A 27,368-nucleotide genomic window follows, 5' to 3' on the forward strand; every position below is an offset into this window, starting at 1 on the left:
CTCTCTCTAGCTCAGAGTGCCCTGGATGCTCTGCTGATGGTAGCCAGTATGAGTAGTGTGATTTGCATGAGGTGCCAGCAGACAAGGGACCAGTCTTTGCCCAAGCTCTCTGCTTTTCCCTGGGCTGACTCTGTGCCTCTCTGACAGCACTGCAAATGCAGAATCACTTTGCCAAAGGAAAGGGAAAAAACCCCTAAAGGCTCTGTTGCACAGTGCACAGCTGCACAAATTGAGCAGCAGCCGAGTACATGCCCTTTACTCCTGAACCAGGCACTCCATAGGATATGTCCTTACTAAATACCCAGGGTAAGCCATGGCTGTTGAGTATGCACACAGGGCAGCCTGCAGCTGAGAAGACTATGGGATGCAGGTCAGACTTCTTAGTAGAAGAGGGAAAAAATAACAATATGGTTTGGGGCTCCACCTTGTACAGGGTACTGTCATACAGGGGTCTGGATGCACCTGAGTGCTTTGTGGACCTGCCCCAAATCCCCTGGGTGTTCCCAGTCTCAGCTGAGAGAGAGCAGCCCACAGGGCTGGTCCCTTCTTGTGGTGTGGGTGTTATCCTGCTCAGCAGGGCTCTGCCATGCTTGTCCAAGCAGTGCAGAGCAGCATTGTAGTGAAAAGGTGAGGTCTGCACACCCAGGTACACCATGGAGGAGGAGAAGGGGCCCTAGCAGACATCCTAAGCATGTCCATTTGCTGGTACCAAAGCCCTCTGGGAGCATGTCCCTTGGATGAGAGGGAACCAAAGACTGGTGCTCACACAGAACAAGCTTTGAGGGCTTTGCTTCTGCAGAGTTCTCCAGCCTCAGGGGCTCAGTGCTGTTTGCAGCTGCAGCACATCTTCAGATTTGGTTTAATCCCAAAGAAATCAAATCAACTCACTCTGGGCCTATTGACCTTCAAGCTACAGCAGAGCTCCATGGATTTTGGGTGCCATTTATGCCTGTCTCAGTCTCTTGCTGATAAGGATCATGAGCTGAAGGCTGATAATATTTGGTGTCTTACCTCTCATCTTAGAGATCATGCTCCTATCAAGGAAGGAAGGATCTGCATTTCCACTCCAGAGGTGGAGTTCTGCATTGCTGTGGGTATGACCTGGAAATCCATCTGTAAGAAATTCTATGCAAGGTGTATTTAGAGAGACTGTTGAATAATCTTGTGTGTTATCCATCCTGTATTTCTGTGAAATAGTGTGAGCAGGAAAAGCACAATATGCAGGAAATAGTGTTTGCAAACTTTTATAGAGGTACATGATGAAATATGCAATTACCTGTTTTATTGGATTCTTATTTACCAAAAAAACCCATTTTCCTCTTCTACAGAAAGCAAGATGATTCCTAATGAAAATTTCTCAGAATGTCAACCAATATTGATACAGAAAGTAATGCTCATTTTGTGCTGGATACTAACACTACTTATCAGTGGGGTAGAAGTTAGAGAGATTAACTTGTCAGGTAAGAATGTGCTCCAGTGGTGTTTGGTATTTGTGCTTCTTTCTGAAAACTCAGAAAAGATCTTCATTTTTCCTTGCTCTTGTGAGTTTTTCCTGCACAAGTCCATGCTTGTGTCATACAAATAGCCTTTTTGCAACCTTCTGGAGCATTGGTAATACAGTCTACCCTAAATTTGACCCCAAAATCTGTTCCTCAGTAAAAAAGATAAATGCAAAGGAGAATCTCTGAGGCCCAAATGGAACAAACTAATTACTCCTGTGACTGAGGTCTCCAGCATTTGGTCTAGTGAGGCAGGGACTGGGGAGAAGGAAGACAAAGGCAGAAAGAGACAGATTTATCAAAATCTTCCACACACACAACATATCTGGAGGAGTTTGATCCAATTTAGTGTGCAGAGAGAAAATGAAACTGTGAAGAGTTTCCTGGGTGGGCAGGTGAGGAACTGATTTCATGACCTCCCTTCTGCTGGGGTGAAATCCTGCCATGCTTTCAAAAGTCACAACAGCCTGACTGGCAGGAGGGACAGTAGGATAGCTTACCACACTTTTCAGAATAAAACTGTTAGGGATAGTTACTGAAACATGGATAAATAGTTAAAAGCAGCAAGAAAATAATGTTTGTCAGTCTTACCTTAAAGAGGGCGTGTAGTGGGCAGGTTCTGCTTCCTCAGGCTTTTGTCAGTCCCTTCTCCATTAATACAAGGAGACAGAGAAGAGCTGCATCTGCTTTTCTACAGAGTTGAGGTTTAACAGGTCAGCACTCATGCAAAAGTCTACACATCACAAAAACTCTCCACATGAAGCTTTTGAAAAAAGGCCTAATAAGCCTTTGGAAACCTTTGAATAAATTTTCAATAACATTGGCAAATTACATATTCGAGAAAACCTATTTTTTATTAATCCATCTTTTGATCACAAAAAGAAATATTCCACACAAGAAAGGTAAGGTTCTGTTTCTGTAGTGTTCCTAATTTTTATATTTTTTTTTCTCCCCATGACTCTGCATTCTTTCAGATGGTACTGATATCTTGCTGTCCTGCTTTTCAGGATGTTCCCATGTTGAACCTCAGATATGGTATCGTGCAATTAATGGTGAGGAGTTTGTTCTACAATGTGCTTTACCAGGTAGAGATGCTACCAACATTTATAACAGCTCACTTCTAGACCAACATAAGGTGAAATGGTTCTGGCATCAGAAAGACAAAGAGACACTGATGGCTGTCAAGGAAAGCTCAAATCTGACTTTCCAAGGGGATGCACTTTGGTTTAAACCAATAAGGGACAGTGCTTCTGGAGTGTACATCTGTAAGATATGGTAAGTAATGGAGCAAAGGAGCAAAATGTTTCTATTTCTGTAGGAGAATTATTGGTTTGGTTTGGGTTATGTATTAAATGTTTAACTTTTTTTTTTTTTTTTTTCATCATTCAGGGGAAAAATCCCATGTCTCAAAATTGTTTTGGATGTTCAAACAAAGAAGGCAGCAAAATGTTCAGGTTATGACACAAATATGCTATATCTGCTTGCTGGCAGTGGGAATTCTATAACCTGTCCTGGGACTAAATGCTACAGCCACATAAAAAAGCCAGATGTGAAATGGTATAAGGTAAGTACTGAAAACAGCTGAGTGCAGGTGGAGCTTCAGGTCTAGTTAATGTCCATGTCCATGAGCTCTTGAACTCTTCCTTGGCTGGCAATGCAGCCTGAGAAATTCACAAAAAACCACAAAAAACCACAAAAGTAGAAATATTATATGAAACAGAAGCCAAGAAATGCTTTCTCTTCAGCTAAGCAACTGAAGTAATTGAGAATTAAAACAGGTTTTTTACAAAACGGACATGACTGAAATGTAACATTTTAGGTTTTATTTTGACATTTCAAATTTTGAACACATCCAATATAACAAAGTAAAACTGGCTTTGTTAAACACAAAATTATTTTAAAAATAATGTTTCAAATTATTCCTTCCAAGACTCCTGTTTTTAATGAAACTCTATTCTGAACTGCACTGAACCACTACTGACACAGTGTTTGTAAGGATGGTAATACAGCATCCAAGCCTGTATAAACAAGCAAAGGAAAATGACTAAAATTTGCAATTGTGGATCTTCCTGTCTGGTATTATTTACATTATTTTATTCTATCAAGTAGAATTGTGATCTAGTCATAGTCACTCTGCATTTGCTTTAAAATTTTAAATGAGGTTTATCTTTACCTACATCTTGATCTGAAGCCCACTGAAAGGAGCTTCTTCACATTTGTGTTACTGTGTTTTATCAGGAACTTTTTTTAAGGAAAATTCTTACTGGCCTTGATAGTATATGAATATATTAAGCTGAAAAATAGGTGTGCTTTTCAAAAATAGACCATTTTCATGCTTCTAAAAGGAGCAACAGTGTTCTCAACCTCAGGCAATCCAAACTCATGGTTTACTTTCCATAAAATAACTTGAAAATGTTTTCAAAATTATTTCTTTACAAAATAAAAGAAACCTAGTCCATCCAAAAAGTGATACTTTTTGTTGCTCTTTAGTAATATGAGTTTAATTTAGATTAGATTTATGATTTCATATTTTTGCATCAACCATAAATTTTAAGTAGTTTTTAAAAAGTCAAGTTTATTCACATATTTTTTAGTACAACTGAAAATGTCCTCAGACTCCTAATACATCCCTTTTTGGGCTTCAGTGGAAACTTTGTTTTAGCTCTACTGCCATGAAAATCCTGTGCAAACATATTAAAATATAATTTAATAACAGCAACAACAGCAAGAAAAAATACTTTAATTATTTGATATTCTTTTACTTTCACTAGGATGGTCACCAGATAAAATACAGGAAAAGCAGACCAAGCCTAAAGCTTAAGCAGAATGAAATCTACTTGAATCCAACCTATGACAAAGATGCTGGAATATATGTGTGTGATTACACTCTGCCTGACAACATTACCAAGTGGACAGTGAGAACAGCAGTAACAGTAGAAGTCACTGGTGAGTAATGTAATAACTCAGAATAAAATACCTGAAGTAAGGTATGTTTTCTTTATTATGTTTATTTCTGTCTTTTGTTCAGGCTCTTGTTCTGAAAAACACATAAACTGAATTAGCTACAGGATCATTAGCATCCTCTTCCAAGTATTCTGAGGGCATCTTTTGACACCAGCTAGAACATCCAATAGTAATAGCAGTAGCTCCTGTAGGGAAGTATAAATCTCTTCTCCATCCTGAACTGCATGGATGCAGTACAGCTGTTTCTGGATGGAAACAGCACAGGACTATTCTCACATCCTGGTGGAAGGGAGGCAACTCTGTGAGAGGGAGAACAAGATTTAGGGAGCAAAAGAAATGTGTCAAGTGAGGCAACCTAGTTCTATGGTCTAGTGAAGAAACCCTCCTCTGAAATTCCATGGTCTAATGAGGATAGTGCTTCTCTGAAATATGTGATCCTTTTTCCCCCAGGTATTTTTCACATTTGGTTCTAAGAATTCAAAGGAAAAATTTATCCATTCCATCAGGACAGGAAACCATGTCTTACCAACCTGTGAATTCTGTGTGGTGGCTTAAAATACCTCTTGCTCTTTCACTCTTTCTTCTGGCTTTATTCCCACAATATTCTCTGGGCAGGCTTGGACTAGCTCTGCTTTTATCTGATTGAGCTGACACGTTGTCCTTCTCAGTTCTTTTCCCTCACTTCCTAGCCCAGTCAGAAAATCACTTAAAAGGTGCCATATGCATCTATACTGCCCCAGAACCTTGCAGACTGAGGGAAGACCTTCCTGCAGTCACAGCTTTCACAGGAGGGGAAGAGAAGGGGCAGGCACTGATCTCTGCTCTGTGGTGACAGTGACAGGACCCAGGGGAATGGCCTGAAGCTATGCCAGGGGAGTTTAGGTTGGATATCAGAAAAGGTTCTTCACCCAGAGGGTGGTTGGGCACTAGAACAGGCTCACCAGGAAAATGTTCACAGCACCAAGGCTGGCAGAGCTCAAGGAGTGTTTGAACAGTGCTCTCAGGCACAGGGTGTGACTCCTGGGGATGGTGCTGTGCAGGGCTGGGTGCTGGATTCGACCTGTGGGTCCCTTCCAACTCAGCTTGTTCTGGGATTCTGTGATGTGTTTCTCTGCTGTGGCTTGGTAAAGAAAAAAACCACCACCAACAACAACAACAAAAAAAAGGTGTTATGTGACACCATTTCCTGCAGTATGGGACTTTCCTTGCATATCAGAGCTGTGGGTTTCATTGTGCAACCTGTGGGTATCATTATCTGTGCCCTTTGGCAGTCTGAGCTTCGAAAACAACACGGTTATTTTGGTACCAGCACCTTGTGAATGAGGTGTGCATGTTCTGTTTGTGGTTACTGGGCATGAAAAGAGGTTTGACAGGGAACTGATATGAGGATTGCACCCTTCAGGGGGTTTTGCAAGGGGGGTGTTCCTAATTTTTTAATCCTAAGTAATTTAAAGCACAAACTGAACTCCCTCAGTAAGAGGACAATGCCTCAGAGTAAATGAGATAGCAGGTGTTTGAGTAGCTACACAAGATTTTCTGTTCTCTTCTTGGACTTAGGTGTCTAAATTAAATTTTAAGCTATTTTCTTTGGTCTTCTGAACTGACAATAACTTTATACTCAATTATATTCTTGTTAATTGCAGCAAAAAACACTATTCATCCACCAAACCTTTTGTATCCTAATGGTGTTGTGATCCTTGAAGTAGAAGTTGGTAAGTTTCAATTCCTCCCCTAAAAGCAAATGAAAATATTTAAATGAGGTGTTGATAGATAATGATGGATCTTGATAAAGCAAACCAGCTTTTCTTTCTAGGCTATTTAAGAGAATAATATTCTACAGGCATGGTTATTTTGTGTTCATTTGTTCCAGGCAAGGCACTTGAATTGCAATGCCGTGTGCAGTTTGGGTTTGAAACAGTTTCTCCAGTGAGGGTAACATGGAAACGAAACAATGAAGAGAATGTAAATGAGAAATTGAATCAGGAAACGAGGTGAGAACCTCCTCCCCCAGCAGCCCAGTGACTGCCCCCACAAGCAACTGGAAAAGTCCTTCTATAACAACTTTACTGAATACATTTTATTGAAAAACCTTTGGAAGGCTTTTTTCCTCTCACCTAGTAATGTGTATGTCCATGACAGACACATCACCTTCATCTGCAGAAGGACATATTGATGGCCATAAAATCAAGAACTCAAACTCTGCACTATCTTACCTCTTTTTCTTAAAACTTTAGCTCATAGACAGCTTCTACATGAAAGGTTCCTGGTTGCCTCTCCCCACATCAGTGGTTTTCAAGTGTCCTTGAAAGCAGAGTCTGTGTTGTGCCTTGCTAGCAATTCACACAATTTGCCTTTGGAAGCTGTGTCTGAGTGGGGAATAAATCAGATCAGCAAAGCAGATCAGTGCTGTGGCCATTGAAAGGAGTTTGTATGTCTCACACTGGGGGTTACAAACCAGGTCTGAGGATTTGTAACACTGAATTTCAGGACACTGAATTTTGGGACTCCTCTCTGGTAAGAACTAACCAGACCCTGCAGAGATGAAACGTGTAGGGGAAAGGTTTCCTGTGACCTGGGGACAACCCCTAGAGTCATCACACTTCCCTTTCCTTCCTATTTTCATTCACTTACTCAGTGCTCAACTTGGGCAAGCAACAGAGTGAGGCAACACAGATAAGTGTCTTTTACCACACAGCTCTGAGTCAAATTTATGGGTAAATTTTCTCTACACTGGGGGAAGAAAAAGACCTGCTGTCACTGCTAAAATCAAGTTCATAATAGGAGTCATATGGAAAAAAAAAAGAATTATTATATCACTCACACACACTCATGCACACACTCATGAGGTAGACTGGGAATTTGCATTTTCTGAACTTTAGAATGTTTAGATTTGGAATATTCCTGTTAACAAGTTTTTACCTTCTTCATGGGTAGAGTTTCTATTTATTTTTAAAAATTCAAACAAATGAAGCATCCCCAACAGGCTTTGGTTGGATCCTTGCCTGTGCTCACTCCCACATATCTTGAGGCTGCAGAGGTGGAGCCGTGGGATACTGTCCTTTTGCAGTGGCATGATGAGAGATGCCTTTTAGGGTGACCCAGAGATGCTTACAGTTGTGGATTTCAAAGGGGAATGCCACAACTCAGAAACCCTGGGTATCTGCAGTGATTACAGACACAGATGTTTCCCATATCCCTCGCTGAACCCTGAAGGGATCCCTCAGTTACCTCTTCATTTCCTATACTTCTGTCCCTTATATTTATATTATTCTGTTTGCCTATCATGTCCTTGGGCTTTTTACCCCTGTGCAAGAGGCTGAGCTGCTCAGTCTTTTGCTCAGCTAGTTCTCTCTTGGGGCTCCTTTTTGTAGGTTCCTTTCTCTGCATTTCTGATGGGAGAATATTTTACATCATAGAAAACCACAAGAAATCTTATAGAAGTAAAGGGACTATATATTGAAAACCAGGGAAGTGGTAAACATTTTGCTGAGTTGATGAATTAAGAATAAACCTTTCAGTATTCAGTATTTTTTTACAATGTTAATTACTATTTTCTTACCATGTATAAACCAAGTGGAAGTTCCAAACCAGAATATTGCACTGCTATTAAAAGTTCAAGATGAATGTTAAGAAGTTGCAAGCTCCTCTATTTTTGTGTGTAAGATATTGGGAAATTGTGTGAATGCACAGCAAAGATATCATGAGGATACACATAATTTTCTCTCTAGTGTCTGTTCAGAAGGTTTGAAGGGGCACACACTTCTTCACATTGCAACTTTGAAAGAAGTTACTGAAAAGGACCTCAGAAGCAACTTCACTTGCTTTGCTGAGAATTCAGTGGGGAATGCCACTGCTGTGATCCAGCTGAAAAGAAAGCAGAGAGGTAAAGCTATCAATTGGTGACTATTTACCCCTGCAGACACATTCTGATTTACTGTGCTGCTACTAATTAATTCCCCATTGACACTGGCTTTTAGCCAGCAGCAGAAGTTTCTTGAACCTGGGTGGGAAAAGTCTGATTCGTCAGATGTCTTAAAGCCCACAGTATTTTGAGGATTACTCAGAAGGACAGGGCTCTCTGGGGATTTACTGCAGGCAGGTGAGCAAGTGGGAGTCAGAGATTAACTGGAAGGAAGAAGAGGAGTGTAACCTCTGAACATTAATAAGCAATATACTAAACTGAAGAAAAGAGGCTGGTAAAAGCAACAGTATTCCCTGATTTTCATAGGATATTTCTGTTCATTTTCCCAGTTATTAGCATGCATGTTTCTGAGAAGTTACCATAACTGATATCAATGTGACAGCCTTTCAAGTTTCTCAAGGCCCAAACCAGAATCAGTGTGGAAATTAAAGTGTTAAACCATAGTTCACAGTGGAGGTTCATCACTGGAGTGCAATAGCAAGCTGCCAGGAGGGCACTGTGTGCAGCTATGTTTGCTCTGATGCAGCTTTTCCATCTCAGGCAATGAGTATTTTCAGCATTGCTGGGTGTACCAGAGACTATTTGCTCAGTGTATTCTGTCAGAGATTGGCTTTTCATAGCACCCAAGAGATGCCATGCAAAAAAGGTCACTGACAGTAGACTGAAATTCTGTGTTAAGGTTTGTGGCTACATGAAACATTGACTTTTCTAAGTTTTGCCAGTGGGATAAGAAAAAAGACTGTATGATGGTTTGCCTCCATTTCTGGACTGAATTTTTAATCTAGGTATCAATATTATTTTGGAAACCTGAGTTATGATAAATTATTTTCTTTCTGCAGTGCTCTTCTTATATATACTATGCAGTGCCATTTCTACTCTATTTGCACTTGTTTTGTGCACTGCCTTTATTTACCAGCACTGGATTGAGATAGTGCTGATGTATCGAAGTTATCTGGTCCACAACAAAAGTACAGAAGGTAAGAAACCTTGTATAATATTAATTTGCTCCAGTTTTTCTACTGCCTTTTGCCACGTGGGGTAATGTGGTATGAATTACTCATTTAATTAAGTTCTTTTAATGACCCTGTTCTTTTTGAGCCAAAACAAAGACTATTAAACCTTGTAAGATGCTCCATGAATGAAGATGGAAAAAAGTCAGATAGTGTGAACGACCAACTGAAGTGTCAGTTAGAATTTTACCTTAATTTACCCATAGAAGATTAGAGTAGGAAGTTGAATTTTGGCAGTCCATTTGCAGGCAATAATTTAGCATCTCCAACATTTCAAAATTGTTCTCTGAAAAAGTTCAACAAAACCTTTGGACGAGAATGAAGTGACTTTACATAACAAAGTGAAGGACTCCAGGGTCTTGTATTTTTCACTTCAAGCCAAAAAGTTTCTCAGAAAAATAAGCAAAAGAGAGAAATATGATTCTAAAGGACACCAACTGACAAATGAAAGTCCTGGAAATATTCATATTTCCTTTCTAAAATATTTGGAAACAACTTGACATTTGCACTTGAGTGATTAGCTTTTGATTTTTCAAGTCTCTGTAGTAGCATTTTCCCATCATCTCAGCTAAACCAGCCCCTGAAATAGTAGACAAGGTAGTAGGAATCACTATGACTACTTCAAATAATTTATCATATGATTTTCATACACGGGTTGAAAGAATTCTGGTAGTTTTTGCCTGAGAAAACTTTCCTAAAAATTCTTGCATCTTGACGCATTTTGAGATAGCGGTGTCTGAGTCTGCTTTTGTGTTTGTAAATGTATTTTAGATGTGAGTATGAAACAACTGTATCTAGATACCTATAAACACATGCACAGTTAGAAAATTAACTGCCCTTTTGGAAAACTTTTTTTGCAAGCCCCGAAGCATTTGGCAAAAGCAGTTTGGGAAATCACTCAAAATTTCCCCTCCATCTGGTAACAGAGTGTTCAAGTGGAAAGTCCCTTTAGAGCACACCCTTTGTGTCAGTAGGACAGAGACAGACCTGCCAAGGGCTGTGCACTGAATTTGGGCTCCACCTTGGCAGCCCCTGTTCCCCTGCCTGTGCCCTGCCTCTCATGCACACAGCACCATCTGCAGAGTGGGAGTACAGGAGTGCAGACCAGAGAGTTTTCTGCCTAAGGAAAATGTTCTCACCTGCAGATTATGTCCTTCTCTCTACATGGATGCATACAAGTCACCTGAGTTCTGACAGGACTTGCTCATAGAGCAGCAAAGCAGAAGTTATGACCTGATTTTTCTGTTTCTTCTCTCATGTCCCTCTCAGCACAGGATCAGACAATTGAAGAATCCCAGATTGGAAGGTGTCTGGGCACCTGCTCAGAGCAGAGCCAGCCTGGATTGTGCAGGACCTTGTGGACAGAGAAACCACAACCCCTCTGGGGTTAATTTACCTCCTTAGCCAATTCAGATATATCTCTTTAAAAATCCTGCCTTCTTCCACATGTTGAAAGAAATAATGCAGGAGATTTGATACTAACATTTATAGAACATGTATGCCATCACTTTGCTTAAGTCAGGTATTCTTCATTTCCTACACTTTCAGCATCTTAAATACAGCACCAAAAGTTTCTCAGCTTGTAATTTTCCTGTACAATTATGTGGAAAATGGCCTAATGGTGCTTATTTTGTATTTATTTTTAACTTGCTATTGTAATAATAATATTATAAAGCTGAGTGTTTTATAGTGGTTATTGTCTAATAAGATTGCAGTGACCTCTGTGGGTGAAATGAGGAATATCTGGCTTGTAGTGCAATTTATTGTCATTTAAAATCTGCTCTCAAAGGAGAATCAATTTAGGGTATAGATGAATTGAAGTTCAGCTAAACTAATCTAGTGACTCTCTGGCCCACCTTTAATTCTCACATTACCTACTGCTGGTGATTCACTCTTGTGCCTAAATTGGCTCAGCTTGGCAGAAAAATAACTCAGTAAAGAGTGTGTGGCCAGCAAAGTGAATCATCTTCCTCTATCATCACAAGAGCTTCAGCACCAGCAGAAGGATGTGATGGAAGGTGTGTGGCCAGGAGCAGAGGGGAGGAGCAGAGATGTACCATGTGTTGTCTGGTCACATCCTTGGCCCCCAAACCTAATCTGCACACCTCTGCTTTGCTTTGATGACACAGTTTCTGCTATGTGCTGGTTCTGAATTTAAGTGTCCAGCCCCAGCTCATGCATGTTAGTTTTCTGAATTTGCTTTACATATGGCTTCTTCTAGATCCTGTGGGAACTTGGTGACTCTAGCTTGTGTCTGTGATCCTAACCTTGCATCCAGGGATAGAAACTTGAGGTTAACCCCAAGGCATGTGGGTCATGACACCCAGCACTTGGGTGTCTGTGCTGGATGTAGGAGACTCAGTTCCCAAGTCAATATGGTGAATTCATAGAGATTCACCCTGCTGCAGCACCCTGAGTGGGACTCTGCTCTACACAGGGGAATTTCTTTCTAGTTTCTATTCATTATACTGCCATGTGATTCAATTAGTTGAACATAGGTGTCTGATGTAATTTTGGCTGCCTGAGGATGTCCTGCCATTCTAAAACACTTGAATCTCCAATATTCCAGGTCAAGTCTGGCAGTCTTAGGGTATCTTAAATGGCCCCAAGTAACTGGGAAACTGGACTGAATCCACTGTACCTTTTGCTTTCACCAGAAATTAATTCCTTTTATGTTCCTTCTCCCTCAAGTATAGTTCAAAGTTTATTCAGCAAATAGATACAATTTACTTTTGCCTTGTAGTTAAGAAGGGGCCTAATACAGGGTGTTGGTACCAGGGTGATCAAAGCTAAGAAAAATTCTTTGCTTTTGTTTCATCTGCACTGTACAAACGTTCTTTTAAGGAGGCTTAGGGTTCAATAACTGGTCAGTACTTGATGTCTGAGCTGATATTTTTATCAGACTTCGCTTTTGCTCCTTACAGAAGTCTCTCTGTTTACAAACATAACAGTGTATGGAAACAGCACAACTTCTGCAAGCAACTAATATTCAAGAACACTGTTCCTTTAAGCTTCGTTATATTTTAAAAGAAGATTGGCCATTGACAAGATTTTTTTTTTTAATCAGCATTTGGGCAAATGAGAGAAAAGATTGAGAGTCATTCCCCACCACATAGCCTTTGCCTGGAAGGGACCAGATCCTTAAAATACCTTGCACTAAATATCTCTGGCTTCCTTGTTTGCTTTGGTACCAGATGTCTACAAAATTTGCAAGACAGTGAGGAGCAAGGTTGTCTCTGGTGGCTGGACAGCTGTAATCCATGAACAGGTCATAATTTTAGGTTTGTGCTGTGCCTACTTTAACAGATATAATTGAAAACAGTGCTTTAAGAAACAAGCTGAATGCTTCAGCCAGACTTGTTAATGTATATAAAGTCATTTATTTATTAAATTAATTAATTCATTCATTTATTTTAGATGGCAAGGAATTTGATGCATTTGTGTCCTATGCAAAATTAAACTCTTCTGAAAGTGAGTCTGCTTTAATTAGTGAGGAGAAATTTGCCCTGGAGCTTCTTCCAGATACACTAGAAAATAAATATGGATACAAGTTATGTATTCTTGAAAGAGATATTCTTCCAGGAGGAGGTAAGGTCCCTGGGTAGAAAATCTTCAGTTTTTTATAAAATTGTGTTTCACTTTGCGGAAAAAAAAAAATAAAAAAATAAACCTTTATGCACCAGAGCAACAAGCTGTATAATTAGGCAGTGGAATTTTTGTTCAAATCTCATAATGTTTTGATCTTTGTGTCTGGTCCCTGCACCTGACATATACATACTTTGGAGTGAAGTCACTGTGAGCTACTAGGCTGAGACAAAGCTTTTTGTACAAGAATTTCTTTGCAATCAGACTCCATTCCCTGGAAAGGAGACTTCAAATATTTCAGTAGTTACTTTCTAAGCAACTTTAGGCAGTGCTACCTCAATAGTTGGAAAGCCCTGTGTATCTGTTCTTGGGAAAGACAAAGACAAGTCCAAGTGTCCCTTAAGACCCTGTTGAAGTGTGTGAGCTTCATGTCCTGAGCAGAAAGTTGTGTTCTTCAGTTTTATAAGAACAGCCATGGTACCCTCTGATAGCAAACACATTTCTAGCTGTTATGTATTTACTCAGCATTCCTATTCTTGACTTATTTCTGGGTTTAGCTGTTGATAAAGGAACTGATGAGATAAAAACTCCTTTGCAGAATGCAGTAACTCTCACCATTTCCTCCCCAGCATACACAGATGATGTTGTATCAGCCATGAAACAAAGCAGACGGGTAATAATTATTTTGAGCCCAGCCTATGTCAGTGGACCAAGCATCTTTGAGCTGCAGGCAGCAGTGAACTGTGCATTGGAAGATAAAGGCATCAAACTGGTATTAATAAAGTTCCTAGATTTCCAAGAGCCAGAGACTTTGCCTCCTGTAGTGAAGAAAGCACTTCGGATTTTACCAGTTGTTACCTGGAAATCCTCAAGTTCTGCTGCTCCACACAAGAAGTTCTGGAAATACATGCGGTACCACATGCCAGTGAAAAGTACCAAGAGGCTGGAAAATTGCAGCCTCAAGGGCTTATCCCAAAGGTTATTCAGACTGGTGTATTGATAGGGGAAATTTCCCAGGAGAATGACATCAGGCTCAGGAATGGCAACAGGATTGTCAAAAGCCTTTTCTGTATCATCTGACCACTGTCAATTGTCACTGCAGCCAGCAATAGCTTGCTCTGAAACATCCAAAAGGACTGAAGTGTGACAGTGCACAGCAAAACTGGACCACTGCACACAACTGTAAATGTTTAAAGATTAATTTTCTTTCATTAATTAATATTTTATTACCATTTTTATTTTATTTATTATTCCATTTTGCTCTGAGTTTGTGACATACAATGTTCTTTGCACTGTATTCCTTTCTGGAATATTTTAACACTTATTTTCTAGAAAAAGATTAATAAAAGGGAACTCCAAAAGAAGCTTGCAGTTTAATTTTCTGATGCAGTCTAGTGGGACATATCCAAATTCTTCAAATGAGTCACCTGCTCCAATGGGAAGAAAATACCATGAGAGACTTCTACAGCTGGGTATGGCAAAGGGATTCAGAAAAGAAGGACCACTGTGTAGGCTTATCCCAGGCATGTCCATCCTTCCTTCAATGAGGGGAAGAATTCCATGAGCTGTGAAACATTTCCCACTTAGGGACACCTGCACCTGGTCATTGCTGATCCTGCCTGGTGCTGGTCACTCAATGCCCACTGAACCTGTTGGCACTACAAGTGTGTTGCAAGGGTAAGTCAAAGCCCTGATTGCCACAGCCAGTAGACTTGCAGGGACTCTAAGTCTTTCCTCTGTCTGCCAGCTCTCCAGAGCTCATACCACTCATTCTCAAACTATCTTGTAGTCTGTGTGTGTATGTCTACAGCTGAGTGAAATACAATAGTCAGCATTAAGCAATCTGCTCTGTTGTTCTGCTCACTTCATTTGGCCTTTAAGTTAATTAATCCTTGTTTTATAATGTTAATGGAAGATCTCATCTGTGAGATTCCTTGTTGGAAAGGGATTCCAAGAAATATTGCTATTATATTTTCCAGTATACTGGAAAACAGAACTCTTTTGCAAGCAGGCTGAGCATTATCTCCCTGATGCTGTATTGTGTTCAAAACTGATGTTGCTGTGAGGCTGTCAGAAGACAGTGTTTCATCTAGAAGCAGAAAATCAAAGGGTACTGGCTGTACCACAGAAAATTTTGACATTGCAGTTGCACCTGTATTGGAGATTTAGTACAAATCCTTATAATTTTGATGCAAATTTACCACCAGTCACCATTTGTTGCCTTTTGTTTTGCATTATAGACCATCATAGCTGTACACACTGGATCCCTTCCACAGAAAGTCATGTGGAAGATATTCTCCAATAATGAAGGGACATTCAGCCTGTGAGGCCAGTTGGTTTGAAGGAATCCCCTCCCAAGCACATGCACTGTGGTTTCAGGGTCCTCAGCATTAGTTGTTATGGGGGTATCACATCTGTTCTCACCATCTGCACTGTCTTTTAACACAATCAAATCATTGATGAATTTGAATAATTTGTCAGTAAGTTAAATGCACTCAGTTCTAAGAGAAGTAATGCAGGTTTTAGAAGCTTCTAATCAACAGCACTATGTTTGTACACTCTGTTATCCTTACACTAAACATAGCAGTTTTTGTGGAGGTGAAAATATGCTGGCATTTTAAAAAATGATCCATAAGAGCAGCTGGAGGAGGATAATGTGTTTGCCCAGTAAATGCCTTACTGATATGAGTAAAACAAATGCCAAACACAAGACAGCTCAAGATCCAATTTCAGGCAGGTGGTGTGACTCAGACCTTCCTCTTTATGTTGATACTGCCTGCTAAACACGTACAGGTGTTTAAGAAGGGGAGCCCCTTTCCAAACAAGGCTGTCATTTGCCTGGTGCCCCACCAGATGTCCCTCCCGGGAGCCCTGCACAGTCCCTTTGCACAGTCCCTTATTTACACACCGAGGAGTTTTGTTACCGGTGTGACAGGACCAGGGAGTCGTGCCAGGTGTGGTGCCCGAGGTGCCACTTGCAGTGGGGAGGCAGGAGGGGAAGGCAGGAATCACCCCTGCTGCCTGCCCAGGCTGCCACCACCTCTCCAGGCTGATGCTATTCCCTCCTGCTGTGCTTGTGCTGAACGGTGAGCATTGACAGTTTTTGTTTAGTGGTTGGTGGTAATTTTTTGTTGTTTTTTTTTGTTGTTGTTGTTTTTTTTTGTTTTGTTTTGTTTTTTTTTTGACAGTGGAAAAATCAGAGAGGCTGCATAAGTAATGTAGCTGGAAAGGTCTTTTTATTCCTCAACAGGGTGATGCTGTGGCCAAGGTTTTTCTGGGTCAGAGGAACCTGCACAACCGGTATCTTCATACAAACTCCAGGTCCCTCTGCAGCACAAGGAACGGGACAGGCACAGGATTATAAAATGACCTCTAACAGGCAAATGGAAGAGCCCTGAGAAAGAAGGGCTGTGGGCAGTGTGAATCAGCAGAAGTGACTGTGCCCACCTTCATGCACCCATTATATGCTAAATCTGTAATAAAATGGTCACAGCCCCAGACACGGGCTTGGCCATGCCTGCACGTGCAAAGCTTTCCAAGCTGCTGCTGTTGCTGCTGAGTGTGGAATCCTGTTCTGCTGCTGCTCATGGGGATGAGCCCAGCCTGGGCAAGAGGTCCTTGCTTCACTATGAACGTGATTCCAGTGCTGTTGACTCTTCTCAAGACACAAGGTTGCATGTTTTCACACTGGATTATGACTATGTGCAAATTCCCTATGAAGTTACCCTTTGGATCCTCCTTGCCTCTTTTGCAAAAATAGGTAAGTAGAAAATGTGATCTTGGTGTCTCCTAAATCATAAAGAAGTTTAAAAAGTACAATGTAACCAAGTACCTTTCATTCATTTTGTGGCTGGGATTGATTTTACAGCGTCTATCCTGAAAAGAACAGGTGTGTTCATTAGCACAGCAATGCCAAAATTCCACCTTAGAATGATCCCATCTTACTAAAGTTAACATATGACCTCTGGCCTTCATGTCTCTTGGGCTGTGAGTAGCAAATAGCTACAGAGCCCCTGACACTGTGCTGTCCATTCATTTTCCTAGCCCTTACAGATCACAAGATACTGGAATTTGCAGCTTGACACAGCTGCAGAAATCACTTACACCAGACTGAGACTTCAAGTGTATCAAATTTTGGGGAGAAAGCATAAAACATTCTTTCTTTTTATGAATAAAAGGAAATATTTCACTCTGAGCCTTTGACATATTTTCTCCTTAAAACTGGTGTGAAAAGTAATATCCAGGAGAGAGAATGAGGGTGTGGATCATCAGAGATGTAGGCTAAGTATCTTTTGAATACATAGCAATGCATCTAGCTTCTGTTAGAGCTCCATGTGGTATCTGAAAGGGGAAAAGCAACTCAGGGAGCAATTCCTCATGGAGTAATTGCAGTAGAAACTGTAATTAACAGAGCAAAAAAGGCTCATCATGTCTTATTTTCATGGCTGGGCTGAAATTATTTTGACCATTTAGAATTAATGCGGCTATATCAAATAAATGAAGAAAATAATAATAATGTGAAGAGCTGCAGACATAAAATCTCCCTTTTCTTTTAATCTTTCTATGGGATTCTTAAACTTTTCTGGAGGTGGCCTGAAGGTAAACAGTTTTACTGTCATAGTCATCCTACTGACAAAAATCATTACCATTATCTATGATTTACCAGTTTGATTATAATTGATGCCCTCAATCAGATTCCTATGATTGTCTTCAGTGGTAACATAACAATCAAAATTTTAATAAAAAAAATTGCTATGGCATCAGCAGAGTGCGTTGGTAAGCATATTTACCAAGTTCTTTATTTATCATCTATAAAAGCACAAGACTTGACATATGGCACATCTACACAATATTCTTGTTTTAAACATTAAATAGATACTTTAGAAGAACTGTGTGATGCCTGCCAGGTGGACCTGTTACTTTTACTGTGAGTTTTCAAATCATATTATTTTTGATGAAAAGTGTGGAGCCATTACTTTTTAAATATATTTTGAAAGACAGAGTTAGTCTAAATAATCTGGTTACCCAGGGAAGAAGATTTCCAAACTGTTATAGTTTTCAGTGTTTTCTTCAGGTATTATCTTCTTTCTGGGTTTCAAGATTTAGGGATGGAAAACAGTTCCAAGACCTTGAAAGGCAAAACAATCCCCTTATCTATAAGACTGGCAGAAGACTTGAAAATGTTTTTTTTTTTTTTAATTAAAATGCAGATGAGTAAAGTTATGATATAAACATACCTCTTGGTAAAAAAAGAAAAAAATGTAGTGTCCTAAAAAATATTGAAACTTTCATAAAAATATTTTTATGTTCCTTTGCTTTTGAAGACTGATAATCCAAGGGTCACAGTAATATTGTCATGGCAGAACCTTCTAGAGTTGCAAGATGAAGGCTGACCTAGCTCAAGCACGGAGTCACAGACATTGGATTTAAAGGTTTCTTAGTCAGCCTCATTCTCATTCTTGTAAATTTTTAAAAATCCTGGCATTTTTAGTACAGGCACATCTCATTCACACAGTTCCTTGTATAGTGCCTAGGTGAGCCAGTGGGCAGTAAGAATTCTTGAAAAATATTTTCTTTTCAAATTGTGGAAGATAATTCAAAGAGGTTTCTCCCTTCTCAGAAGTGAGCTTAAACTCAGACATGCTTGCTCAGAAATCAGGAGCTGGACAGCAGGAAGAGAAGACATTCATGGTCAAATTTTTGCCCTGCTTTAGTGAAACAAGTATGGGAATGCTTAGTTTTGAAGGGAACAGTACTGCCTGTTTTTGCCTTCATAATCCTTAGAGTAAAAGCTGGCTGGCTGAAGACAAAGTGTCCAAAGACAGGCAAGACAATTGTCTGACATCAGGTTAACTTTGACTTAAATAATCATCTAATGTTTTATTCAAGGTTTCCATATCTTTCACCGATTACCAAGACTCATGCCTGAAAGCTGCATCCTGATTGCCATTGGAGCACTAGTAGGAGCAATCATCTTTGTTTCCCATCACAAATCTCCACCAGTGATGAACACTAGCATTTACTTCCTGTATCTCCTTCCACCCATTATTCTGGAGGAGGGTTATTTCATGCCAACTCGACCATTTTTTGAAAACCTTGGATCCATCCTGTGGTGGTCTGTTCTGGGAGCTCTGCTAAACTCATTTGGGATTGGCCTCTCCCTCTATGGAATCTGCCAGATCGGAGCCTTTGGCCTGACTGACCTGGACCTGCTGCAGAACTTGCTCTTTGGCAGCATGATTTCAGCAGTGGACCCCGTGGCAGCTCTGGTAGTTTTTGAAGAAGCCTCTGTTAATGAGCAGCTTTACATGATGATCTTTGGGGAGTCATTGCTAAATGATGGCATAACTGTGGTGAGTTTCTTTCTGCTCCTTGTCTTGCCCTCTTTGGACTCTTGTGGCTTATAGGGTTACTGGGCACAGGACAAGAACTGCTCAAAGGAGATCCTAATACATTATTTATTCTATGAAAACTCCACTCAATTACATGCAAGGGATTTTAGTGTATGCAAAAATTATATCTTGTATTACCTCTTTCCAAAGCATGTGTTTTACATACAGGTGAAATGTGCTCTTGCAATCACTGATATGAATGGATAAGCTACAGCTGATTTTCCTGGTCAGATCAATGTAGGACCTTGGAATGTTCTTGACATTGTGCAAGCAAATAAATAGAAAATTGTACTGCTTAAAGACTGAAGGCAGCAAGGGTAAAATACAGGAGACCCTGCTTTGTCTTATACCTGAGAGAGTCCTCTGGGGAAAAAAAAAAAAAAAAAAAAAAAGGCAAACCAGATGTGGATAACCTCTGGAGACCTCACTCTGTCCTCCAGCCCCTTCCAGAAATTTTTCCAGAGACCTTAGACAGGAATTCCAAATGCCACTAAGAACTTTGCATAACTCTGTTTCTATCAGTAAAAATACTGACATCTGACAAACATTTGCCTTTTTTGTCTGTCTTGTCATAAATATCTGGAAGCAATGTTCCCTGAATAAGAGAGATTTGTTTGTTTGTTTGTGTTTTTGTTGTTGCTGGTTTTTTATTTGTAATAGAAGGGTGTTTTTACAAAGCTCCTTGTGCTAATATTTTTTCCCCTTATCTCATTAGTTCTGCTAAAATTGGACCAATCTGAGATTGTAGCTGTAAGCAGAAGTGACAAGAACATTTAAAACGTGTTTCTTAAGGAAGAAACTTCAAGCAGGAAATTTATTGCTCAAAAACCAACAGGACTGCTCATGTGGTACAAGTTAACAGCAGGTTAAGGAATTCCACTAGATAAGATCTTCACAGAATTTAAATCACAGGAATCTAAAACACATAAAAACTATTCAGATACTGCTATACATGAGCCCACTTCGAACTTGTAAAATCTGTACAGAGTTCACTGCTGCAAGGCTCATGGGAAAAGTGCAGTTTATGAGCACTGAGAAAAGAAAAAAGGAACAAACTAACTCCTTGCAGCCACAGCCTGCTGATCATAAATCCTTCCTCTGGGTGATCAGAGATACAGGGCTGATTTAGAACTAATGGACAAGTGTAATTTAATTTACATTCAAGCTACTTGGGTGCTATAGTTGTAACAGAAAAATCCCCAATGCATCAATCTCTTACACTTCTCTTTTTGGTTCCTTCCAGTACTGACCTCAAAAATGTAATACCTCTTTTTCACACTGGAAGAGCTTGTTTCATGGTTTTTTTTATGGGCTCACTACCTTGCCTTGCCTTGCCTTTCCTCCCAGCTATTTATCATGTGGGTCCAACTCCTGATGGTATTTCCCTGACTTTCAGTCAGGATCCTGTTATGGTGTGAATGTGCAGTGACAGAAAGTCTTTAAAGCAGTGGACTTAGGCACTGCTCTGCAGAACTGGGTGTTCACCTGAATAGAGTCCAGTAGGTGACTTTCTTCTCTCTGATATCCCACTTACTTTTTTCCAATACTTTAAAACTGTTTGTCTTGGGTGTCTTCTCTTACCATTTCCTTCTCTCTCTCTCTTAACAGTTTCATTTGAGTTAACTCTAAATGTTTAAAAAAGATAATATCACCAAGATATATTAAGCATACATAATATTTTATTGTTTAAATACAGATATCCCCTGGTTCTCTCCAGCCTGCTTATCAGCTTAAACATTTTTTTCCCCAGCAGGAAAAACTGGTATGAGTTTCGTTGAACTTGTATATTACATTTGGGGCAACAATTACTCTGTCTCCTATATTTAGTTCAACATCCTGGTATATAAAAAGATATTACAAAATAACAGAATTATAATCTAGAAGTTATGACTTCCCATTAAGGGGGTGGAAGAAAAGTTGATGATTTACTCTTTTTACCCATTGATACCTTTTCTTATTTTCCTTGATAGAGCCATGTCTGTGGATGGAAAAAGAAGGCTCCAAGTACTGTTAATTGCTTCTTTCCCCAGTTATTTCTGAGTGGGCTGTTAGCATCAGAATAGTTCAGACAGCAAGAGGGCTGGACTTACAAAACATCATACATTAGTGGAATTTCAAAGCCCTGTTCAATAAAAGTGTAAATCCAGTGCAGCTTATTCAAATCTGAACTCAGGTGGAATACCCTGATTTTGCTGTGAAGTACTTCAGCCAGCTGAAGCTCTGGTCCCATACATACACAGACAATTTTATTTCTAAGCAGGAGCTGAGCACCTGTATGCATCAGGAAGTGAAATATTCCCTGCTTCCTCTCTGAGGCTTGATTTTAGAAAGATTGAGAACACCTATATATCATGGTGTATTCAAAATGGGTGGCACTGGCTGTATTCTCTAATGGAACCCTCTCTTCTTTGTATGCAGCAGAACAGCTAAATCTAATATCTGTTGAAGGCCTAAGTAATTTTGTTCTTTTTTTATTTGAGGAGATTTGAAGTTGCCTCTTTGGTGTCATTGAGAAAGACTTTGGTCACTGGTTTGGATGCTAGAAAGGAGGATAGAGATACTCTGCTCCTGCTGTAAAAGTTGTTCCACTGTGGTCAGAAAGAATTAGCAGGGTGGTAAGAAAGAATTATCAATACAGCCTGTGTTGATGGTTAAGGCAGTCACCTGCAAATCTCTTCTTGCAATGCTTCTGATGTGGATTGTGTGTGCAGTAATTGTACATGGACACCTGGAGCCTGGAGCAGTTCCTGGGGAGTTCCCTGTGGCAGCAGTGTCATGCTCTCTCTATTCCTCTCCCTGTTTCTACGAGCTGCCAGTGGTACAAAATCCTCTCCAAACAGCCCAAAGCATGCTGTTCTCAGAGCTGCTACATGAGACCACTATCAATCCATCCCTTCTTTTTGAGTGAACAAAAGCCTCCTAACCTGATTCAGGCTTTCCTAACACATAAAGAATTGTAGTAATTGATTTACTGGCATGAACACTGCAATGTAACTTAGCTTAGCCTTATTTACATGACACAGTGCAGGTTGTGGTACAGAACAGTTTATTCCCACAAAGAACATAACCCCCCCCCCTAAAAAAAATAGAAATTATGTCATATTTCTATAACTTCCATTTTTATGCCAAATCAGTTGAATCATATAGGTACTTTAGGAACTGAAAAGTGAAAAAAATTCTTAAGTCATTTGCTGAGAACTTTTCATCATTGTCAGCATAGAATCATGCTGTAGTATCATTTATAAAAATTCACAAGTCTTAGGAAGAGCTCAAAGTCTACAAGAAAGGGAAACAGAGAGAAAACAGGCTCTGAAATTAAAAGCTGTAAGGTTGGTAGGGTGAGGTTTGCTTACTGTGAGAACATGAACCCTCTTTTCCTTATCTTGCACTCAACCAAAAAATTTCATACACTGGCTTTAGAAAAAAGAAGTTCTGGGTATTTTCTTAAATGAGATATTTTCCTTGGCTTTGTCTGTCTCCCAGAACTATTAGCAGTGAGCCTCCTGGAGAAGAGACTGTGTGACAGCTCAAGGTTATATGTCCCCAGCAGCAATTTAAGATTGGATAGTAGCTGAGAAGTAATTATTATCCTAATGAGCTTGACTCTTCTACCTGCAAATACCTGCTTTAGTCTTCTTAATAACCTTCTGGAATTAACTGGATGAAGAAGAAAGACCAAAGAAAACCATAAAATGCAAATGACTTTGGTCTATTTATTGTTTTTGAAATAATGCTTTAGTGCAACAGCTTTGAGAGTAGGTGTCTTTAGCTGCTTCTCAAATTCTCTTTAAAACTGAAAGGTGACTTTCATGTGTTACACACTCACTAAACAGATCTGACAGGACTTAATGTTAACTGATTGTCAGCAACCTCTAAGGCCTTTTTATTACTACACCACTCTGGAAATTTTCTATTAGGTTCTAAAAGATGAATGAAAGTGGAATATGCTGAAAATTTTTCATTAAGAGTTTCTGCAGAATAGAACTTATTGGTAATAGAAGCTTGGTAACGTTTTGTGCTCTAAGATATTATCTTTACAGATCAAATTTTATAATAAATTATATAAAATTATAATTTGTGATAAATTGAATCTTTCTTCTAGTCTGATATTTTCTTTTAAATTTTGTAATTTCAGGCTTTCTAGTCAAAATGTGCATATGTGCAAGGTCCGTAAAACATTTAGAATGTCACAACATTTGGTTCATATCTTGAGATTGTTCTCTGAGGAAATGGTTAAGTGGCATCAGACTCCAAATACATGATAATAGAGAGGCTTTTTTGCCTAGCTCGAGAAAATATGAGACTGAGGCTACCATCTTCCCTTCCCAGTGATGTCTTGTGATTTTTATGTTCCAAGTGCTATTGAAAAACATGTAACATTCCCATGTCCATCTAATGAAGTTTGTTGAGTCTACTGACTGATCCTATAGACAAACTAAATTGGATTTAAATTGAAGATGTGGTTCTTAGTCCTTGCCCTGCCCCAACCTGAGTCACAAGGAGAACATGGAGAGTAGAGCCTGGGGTTTTCAATGTACCTGGCTGGGCTTTTAATTTCTGCTACAAAGACCAAAAATTAACTTAACCATCAAACAAACAAAAAAAAGAGAGTGCTTTTAAATTATTCTTGTATTCTATTGTTGTTATTGTAATATTATTGTAATAATGTTATTATTGTAATATTATTATTTTATTTTTATCATATTTTATATTTTATTATTTATGTGTTATTTTATTATTCAGTGGCATGTGGTCCCCAGTAATTTACTTCTCTTCCACAGATATTTACCCTTCTTTTTATTTTATTTTTTCTCTTTTTCAGGATACTTAACAGACTGTTATTTCTGGGATTTGTTAAAAGCCAGCTGAGATTTCAACTGTTCCTTTGCTGATCTGTCTTATCTATCCCAGAAAAAGCAATTTCTGGGATACACAGACACTTAAACACACACACATTTTTTCACCTGTGAGATGAGTAAGCCTGCCAGGTTCAGAAAGATGCTTACTTGCTGTCTTCTTATTTTCACATGTAGGTTTTGTATAACATCTTCATCGCCTTCACGCAGATGCACAGGTACGAAGAAATCGAATCCATCGATGTCTTTGCTGGCTTTGCTCGATTCTTCGTGGTGGGGCTGGGTGGAGTCTTGTTTGGCATCGTGTTTGGATTTGTCTCAGCGTTCATGACTCGCTTCACCCACAACGTCTCTTCAATTGAGCCCCTGCTGGTCTTCATGTTCAGCTACCTCTCATACTTGTCTGCTGAAACCCTTTACATCTCGGGCATTTTGGCGTGAGTACTCCTTAGGGCTTTTTGGGTGGTCTCTTTGAGGAGCTGGCATTGTTCTGTGGTGGTTTGCTCAAGGTTGGTACAAAGGTTGGAGGTCTGTAAAATGCAGTGGTAATTAGGAAAAGCAAACCCACAGTCAATGCAGGCACAGATATGCTAACGAGGAGTGCTGGCAAAAGTACTGCAAGTTGTGGGTAAAGTGGCCAGTGCTGCCACTATCTGTCTGCTGTCTTTGATAAGATCAGCAGTAGGAGAGAATGATTTGATAATACATCAGTTTATCTGTATTTATTTTTAAGCAGCTTCACAATCAGATTATAAAAGAGACGTAAAGCAATGGCTATGGAAAACACAAGAAAGGATGATGGAGGAGGTATGACTGGCACCAAAGAAGGCTTCAAGCACCAGCACTTTGTTGTTCTTCAGTACAACCTTTTATACCATTCATTTTATGTGCATTATACCTGTGTGGCCTCTCTCCCCTTTTGTTTCTTTACCTTCAATACTGTTCACCTGTCCTACACAGCTGTAGCCCATTATGGATGAGGCTCGACTGCAGACACTACAAACTGAGTGCCTACAATTCTCCCTTTCCTTTCTTTTAGATAAATGCCATGTCTGCCATCCTTCTACAGGGTCCTTGCAGAAGAGATAGCAAACATGGTACAAGCATCCCTTGTGTAGATTCCACTAACTCTGGAATTCCTCTGTGTACTGACCTTGATTCATTCCCCAAACCTACATCACATGTCATCACAGTTTTTATACTTACACTTATGGGATAGTAACAAGCACCATCAAAATCTTTATACTTATGCCTATGGAAGTATTATTTCTTATCTATGAAATTTCATACCTATGTCTACAGAATTTTAACAAAGATTAACAGCTGCAATTCATAAGCACAACATATAGGTTTCATATATATGTTCATATATACGTTCATATATATAAACACATTGCATTGAATAATAGAAACACTCTGTCTCTAGCTCCCACTGCTGCTCTAGTAAATGCTCTTTCAGTTCTTCTGTCTGCTGAAGCAATGTCTCTGCTTGCTGCTTTTCTCCCTCTTTCTTTCCAATGCTCCCCCCTTGTACAGTTTGGTAGTCATTTTCATAGCATAACTCCCATCCTAGCTGTGAGGGCAAGGCTGTTCTCTCTCTTTGGTAATTGGCACAGCTGCAATTTATCAGGGGTAAGACTGCCTTCAGCACTATCTCTATCCATCCTCCTACAAAAGGACATCTTTGTGAATATCAGCTCTAACACAATTTACTGGAATTACATTACATTTGAAGAGCATCACTGGGATTGAAACTGGGCAAAAGAGGGAACATCACCTACACATGCATACTTATAATCATGTATATGAATATTGACATTCATATTTTTTTGTGGTCAGGATAACCTGATACTGCTTTAATGCTGGGGACATGTTCCTCAAAGTATGTGGTGGAATGGGTGCCTGCAGGGAGAAAGCTGATAGATTGTTGACTGGAGTAAATGCAGAAAGGGTGAGAATTGTGAGAAGAGGATGACAGCAGGAAAGGAGCTGGAAGAGAAAGGAAGGAATAGGGATAGAAGTGAGAGACTTAAGGAGAAAGCTGCTGGGAAGTGACTTTCAGGGATACCACACCAAAGAGCCCATCTGCAGGGTAAAGCATAAAGAGATGGAGACCTCCTGCTGCTAAATGCTGCAGCTGGGGCTGCTGGCTGCCGTAGGCTCAGGGCACAGCTGGTGGGGAGCAGCAGCTTTGCATGGCCTATACTGGCTCTGAGCTTTATGGTGGGTCTTGGAGGACCTCATGTTCCAGAAAGTGCTTCCCTTTATAGAGGCCAAACCAGCTTAAACTTAACAAATACAGCCACATGGCTGCTGATGTACAGACAGGTGCATTCATTCAACTCAGCTTGTGAAGCTCTGACTTCCTAGAATCACAAAATGGTTTGGGTTGGAAGGGACATTTAAAGGCCATCTAGTCCAGTGCCCTGGCAATGAGCAGAGACATCTTCAGCTAGATCAGGCTGCTCAGAGCCCTGTCCAAACTGGCCTTGAATGTTTTCACAGGTGGGACATCTTCCACCATTCTGGGCAAACCATTACAGTGCTTCACCACTCTCATTGTAAGAGAGTTTTCCCCTGTATCTAGTCTAAATCTACCTAAATCTTTTAGTTTAAAATTATTATCCCCTCTCTTATTGCAGTAGGTGCTACTAAGAGCTTTGTCCCCATCATTCTTATAGGCCTCTTTTAAATGTCAAAATATTTAAATAAGGTGTTCCTAAAACCTACTCTTCTCCAGGCTGAAGAGCCCTGGGTTATTCAGCTTCAAAGCAGAATTGTCTTTATAAAAACAACCTTTGCAGGATGGCCTTGGGAAGCAGTATTTGAATATTTAAACATATTAAATCAGTAGTTCAAGTGGATATAGATTATCTTGAGCAATTAGACAAAGCAGATGGGTCTTGTACTATGTTTTGCATACCCAATACATATGCTCAGATTGAGGTGACTGGCAACTTTAGTTGAGCAGGATTAGCTCTACTATGCAGGCAATAATAATACCATATGGACCTTTTTCTACCTGCACTGCTCAAAATACTGCTTCCCTGCCTATTGTTTGCACTAGACTTCATAGCTTTTTATTTCTTTCACTTCTTATTTTCATTGGATTTCTGAAATTATTAGTAATATAAGAATGT

General features: G+C 39.8%; 2 protein-coding genes across 3 annotated transcripts in view; both read left to right on the top strand.

Moving 5' to 3' along the window:
- Window positions 1-713: 713 nt before the first annotated feature.
- Window positions 714-14,331, top strand: IL18RAP (interleukin 18 receptor accessory protein). 2 transcript variants are annotated; one of them, XM_056502844.1, is made up of 10 exons: window positions 714-1,460; window positions 2,507-2,774; window positions 2,889-3,063; window positions 4,271-4,445; window positions 6,107-6,175; window positions 6,334-6,454; window positions 8,192-8,346; window positions 9,225-9,362; window positions 12,813-12,983; window positions 13,610-14,331. In XM_056502844.1, the coding sequence occupies exons 1-10, from the start codon at window positions 1,337-1,339 to the stop codon at window positions 13,978-13,980; spliced, it is 1,767 nt and encodes a 588-aa protein (XP_056358819.1). In that variant the 5' UTR covers window positions 714-1,336; the 3' UTR covers window positions 13,981-14,331. The 2 variants fall into 2 exon arrangements, with proteins under 2 accessions (XP_056358819.1, XP_056358826.1); XM_056502851.1 differs by lacking the exon at window positions 12,813-12,983.
- A 1,887-nt stretch (window positions 14,332-16,218) lies between these two features.
- The window catches only part of SLC9A4 (solute carrier family 9 member A4), a 34,568-nt gene continuing 23,418 nt past the window's right edge, over window positions 16,219-27,368 (top strand). Inside the window, exons 1-3 of the mRNA XM_056489400.1 lie at window positions 16,219-16,740; window positions 18,870-19,333; window positions 24,406-24,665. Coding sequence (XP_056345375.1) covers window positions 16,464-16,740; window positions 18,870-19,333; window positions 24,406-24,665 — 1,001 coding nt within the window. The 5' untranslated portion in view covers window positions 16,219-16,463. The remainder of the gene's footprint in view (window positions 16,741-18,869; window positions 19,334-24,405; window positions 24,666-27,368) is intronic.

The sequence above is a fragment of the Oenanthe melanoleuca genome, chromosome 1, assembly GCF_029582105.1.
Source record: "Oenanthe melanoleuca isolate GR-GAL-2019-014 chromosome 1, OMel1.0, whole genome shotgun sequence".
In the NCBI taxonomy this organism is placed as follows: Eukaryota; Metazoa; Chordata; class Aves; order Passeriformes; family Muscicapidae; genus Oenanthe; species Oenanthe melanoleuca.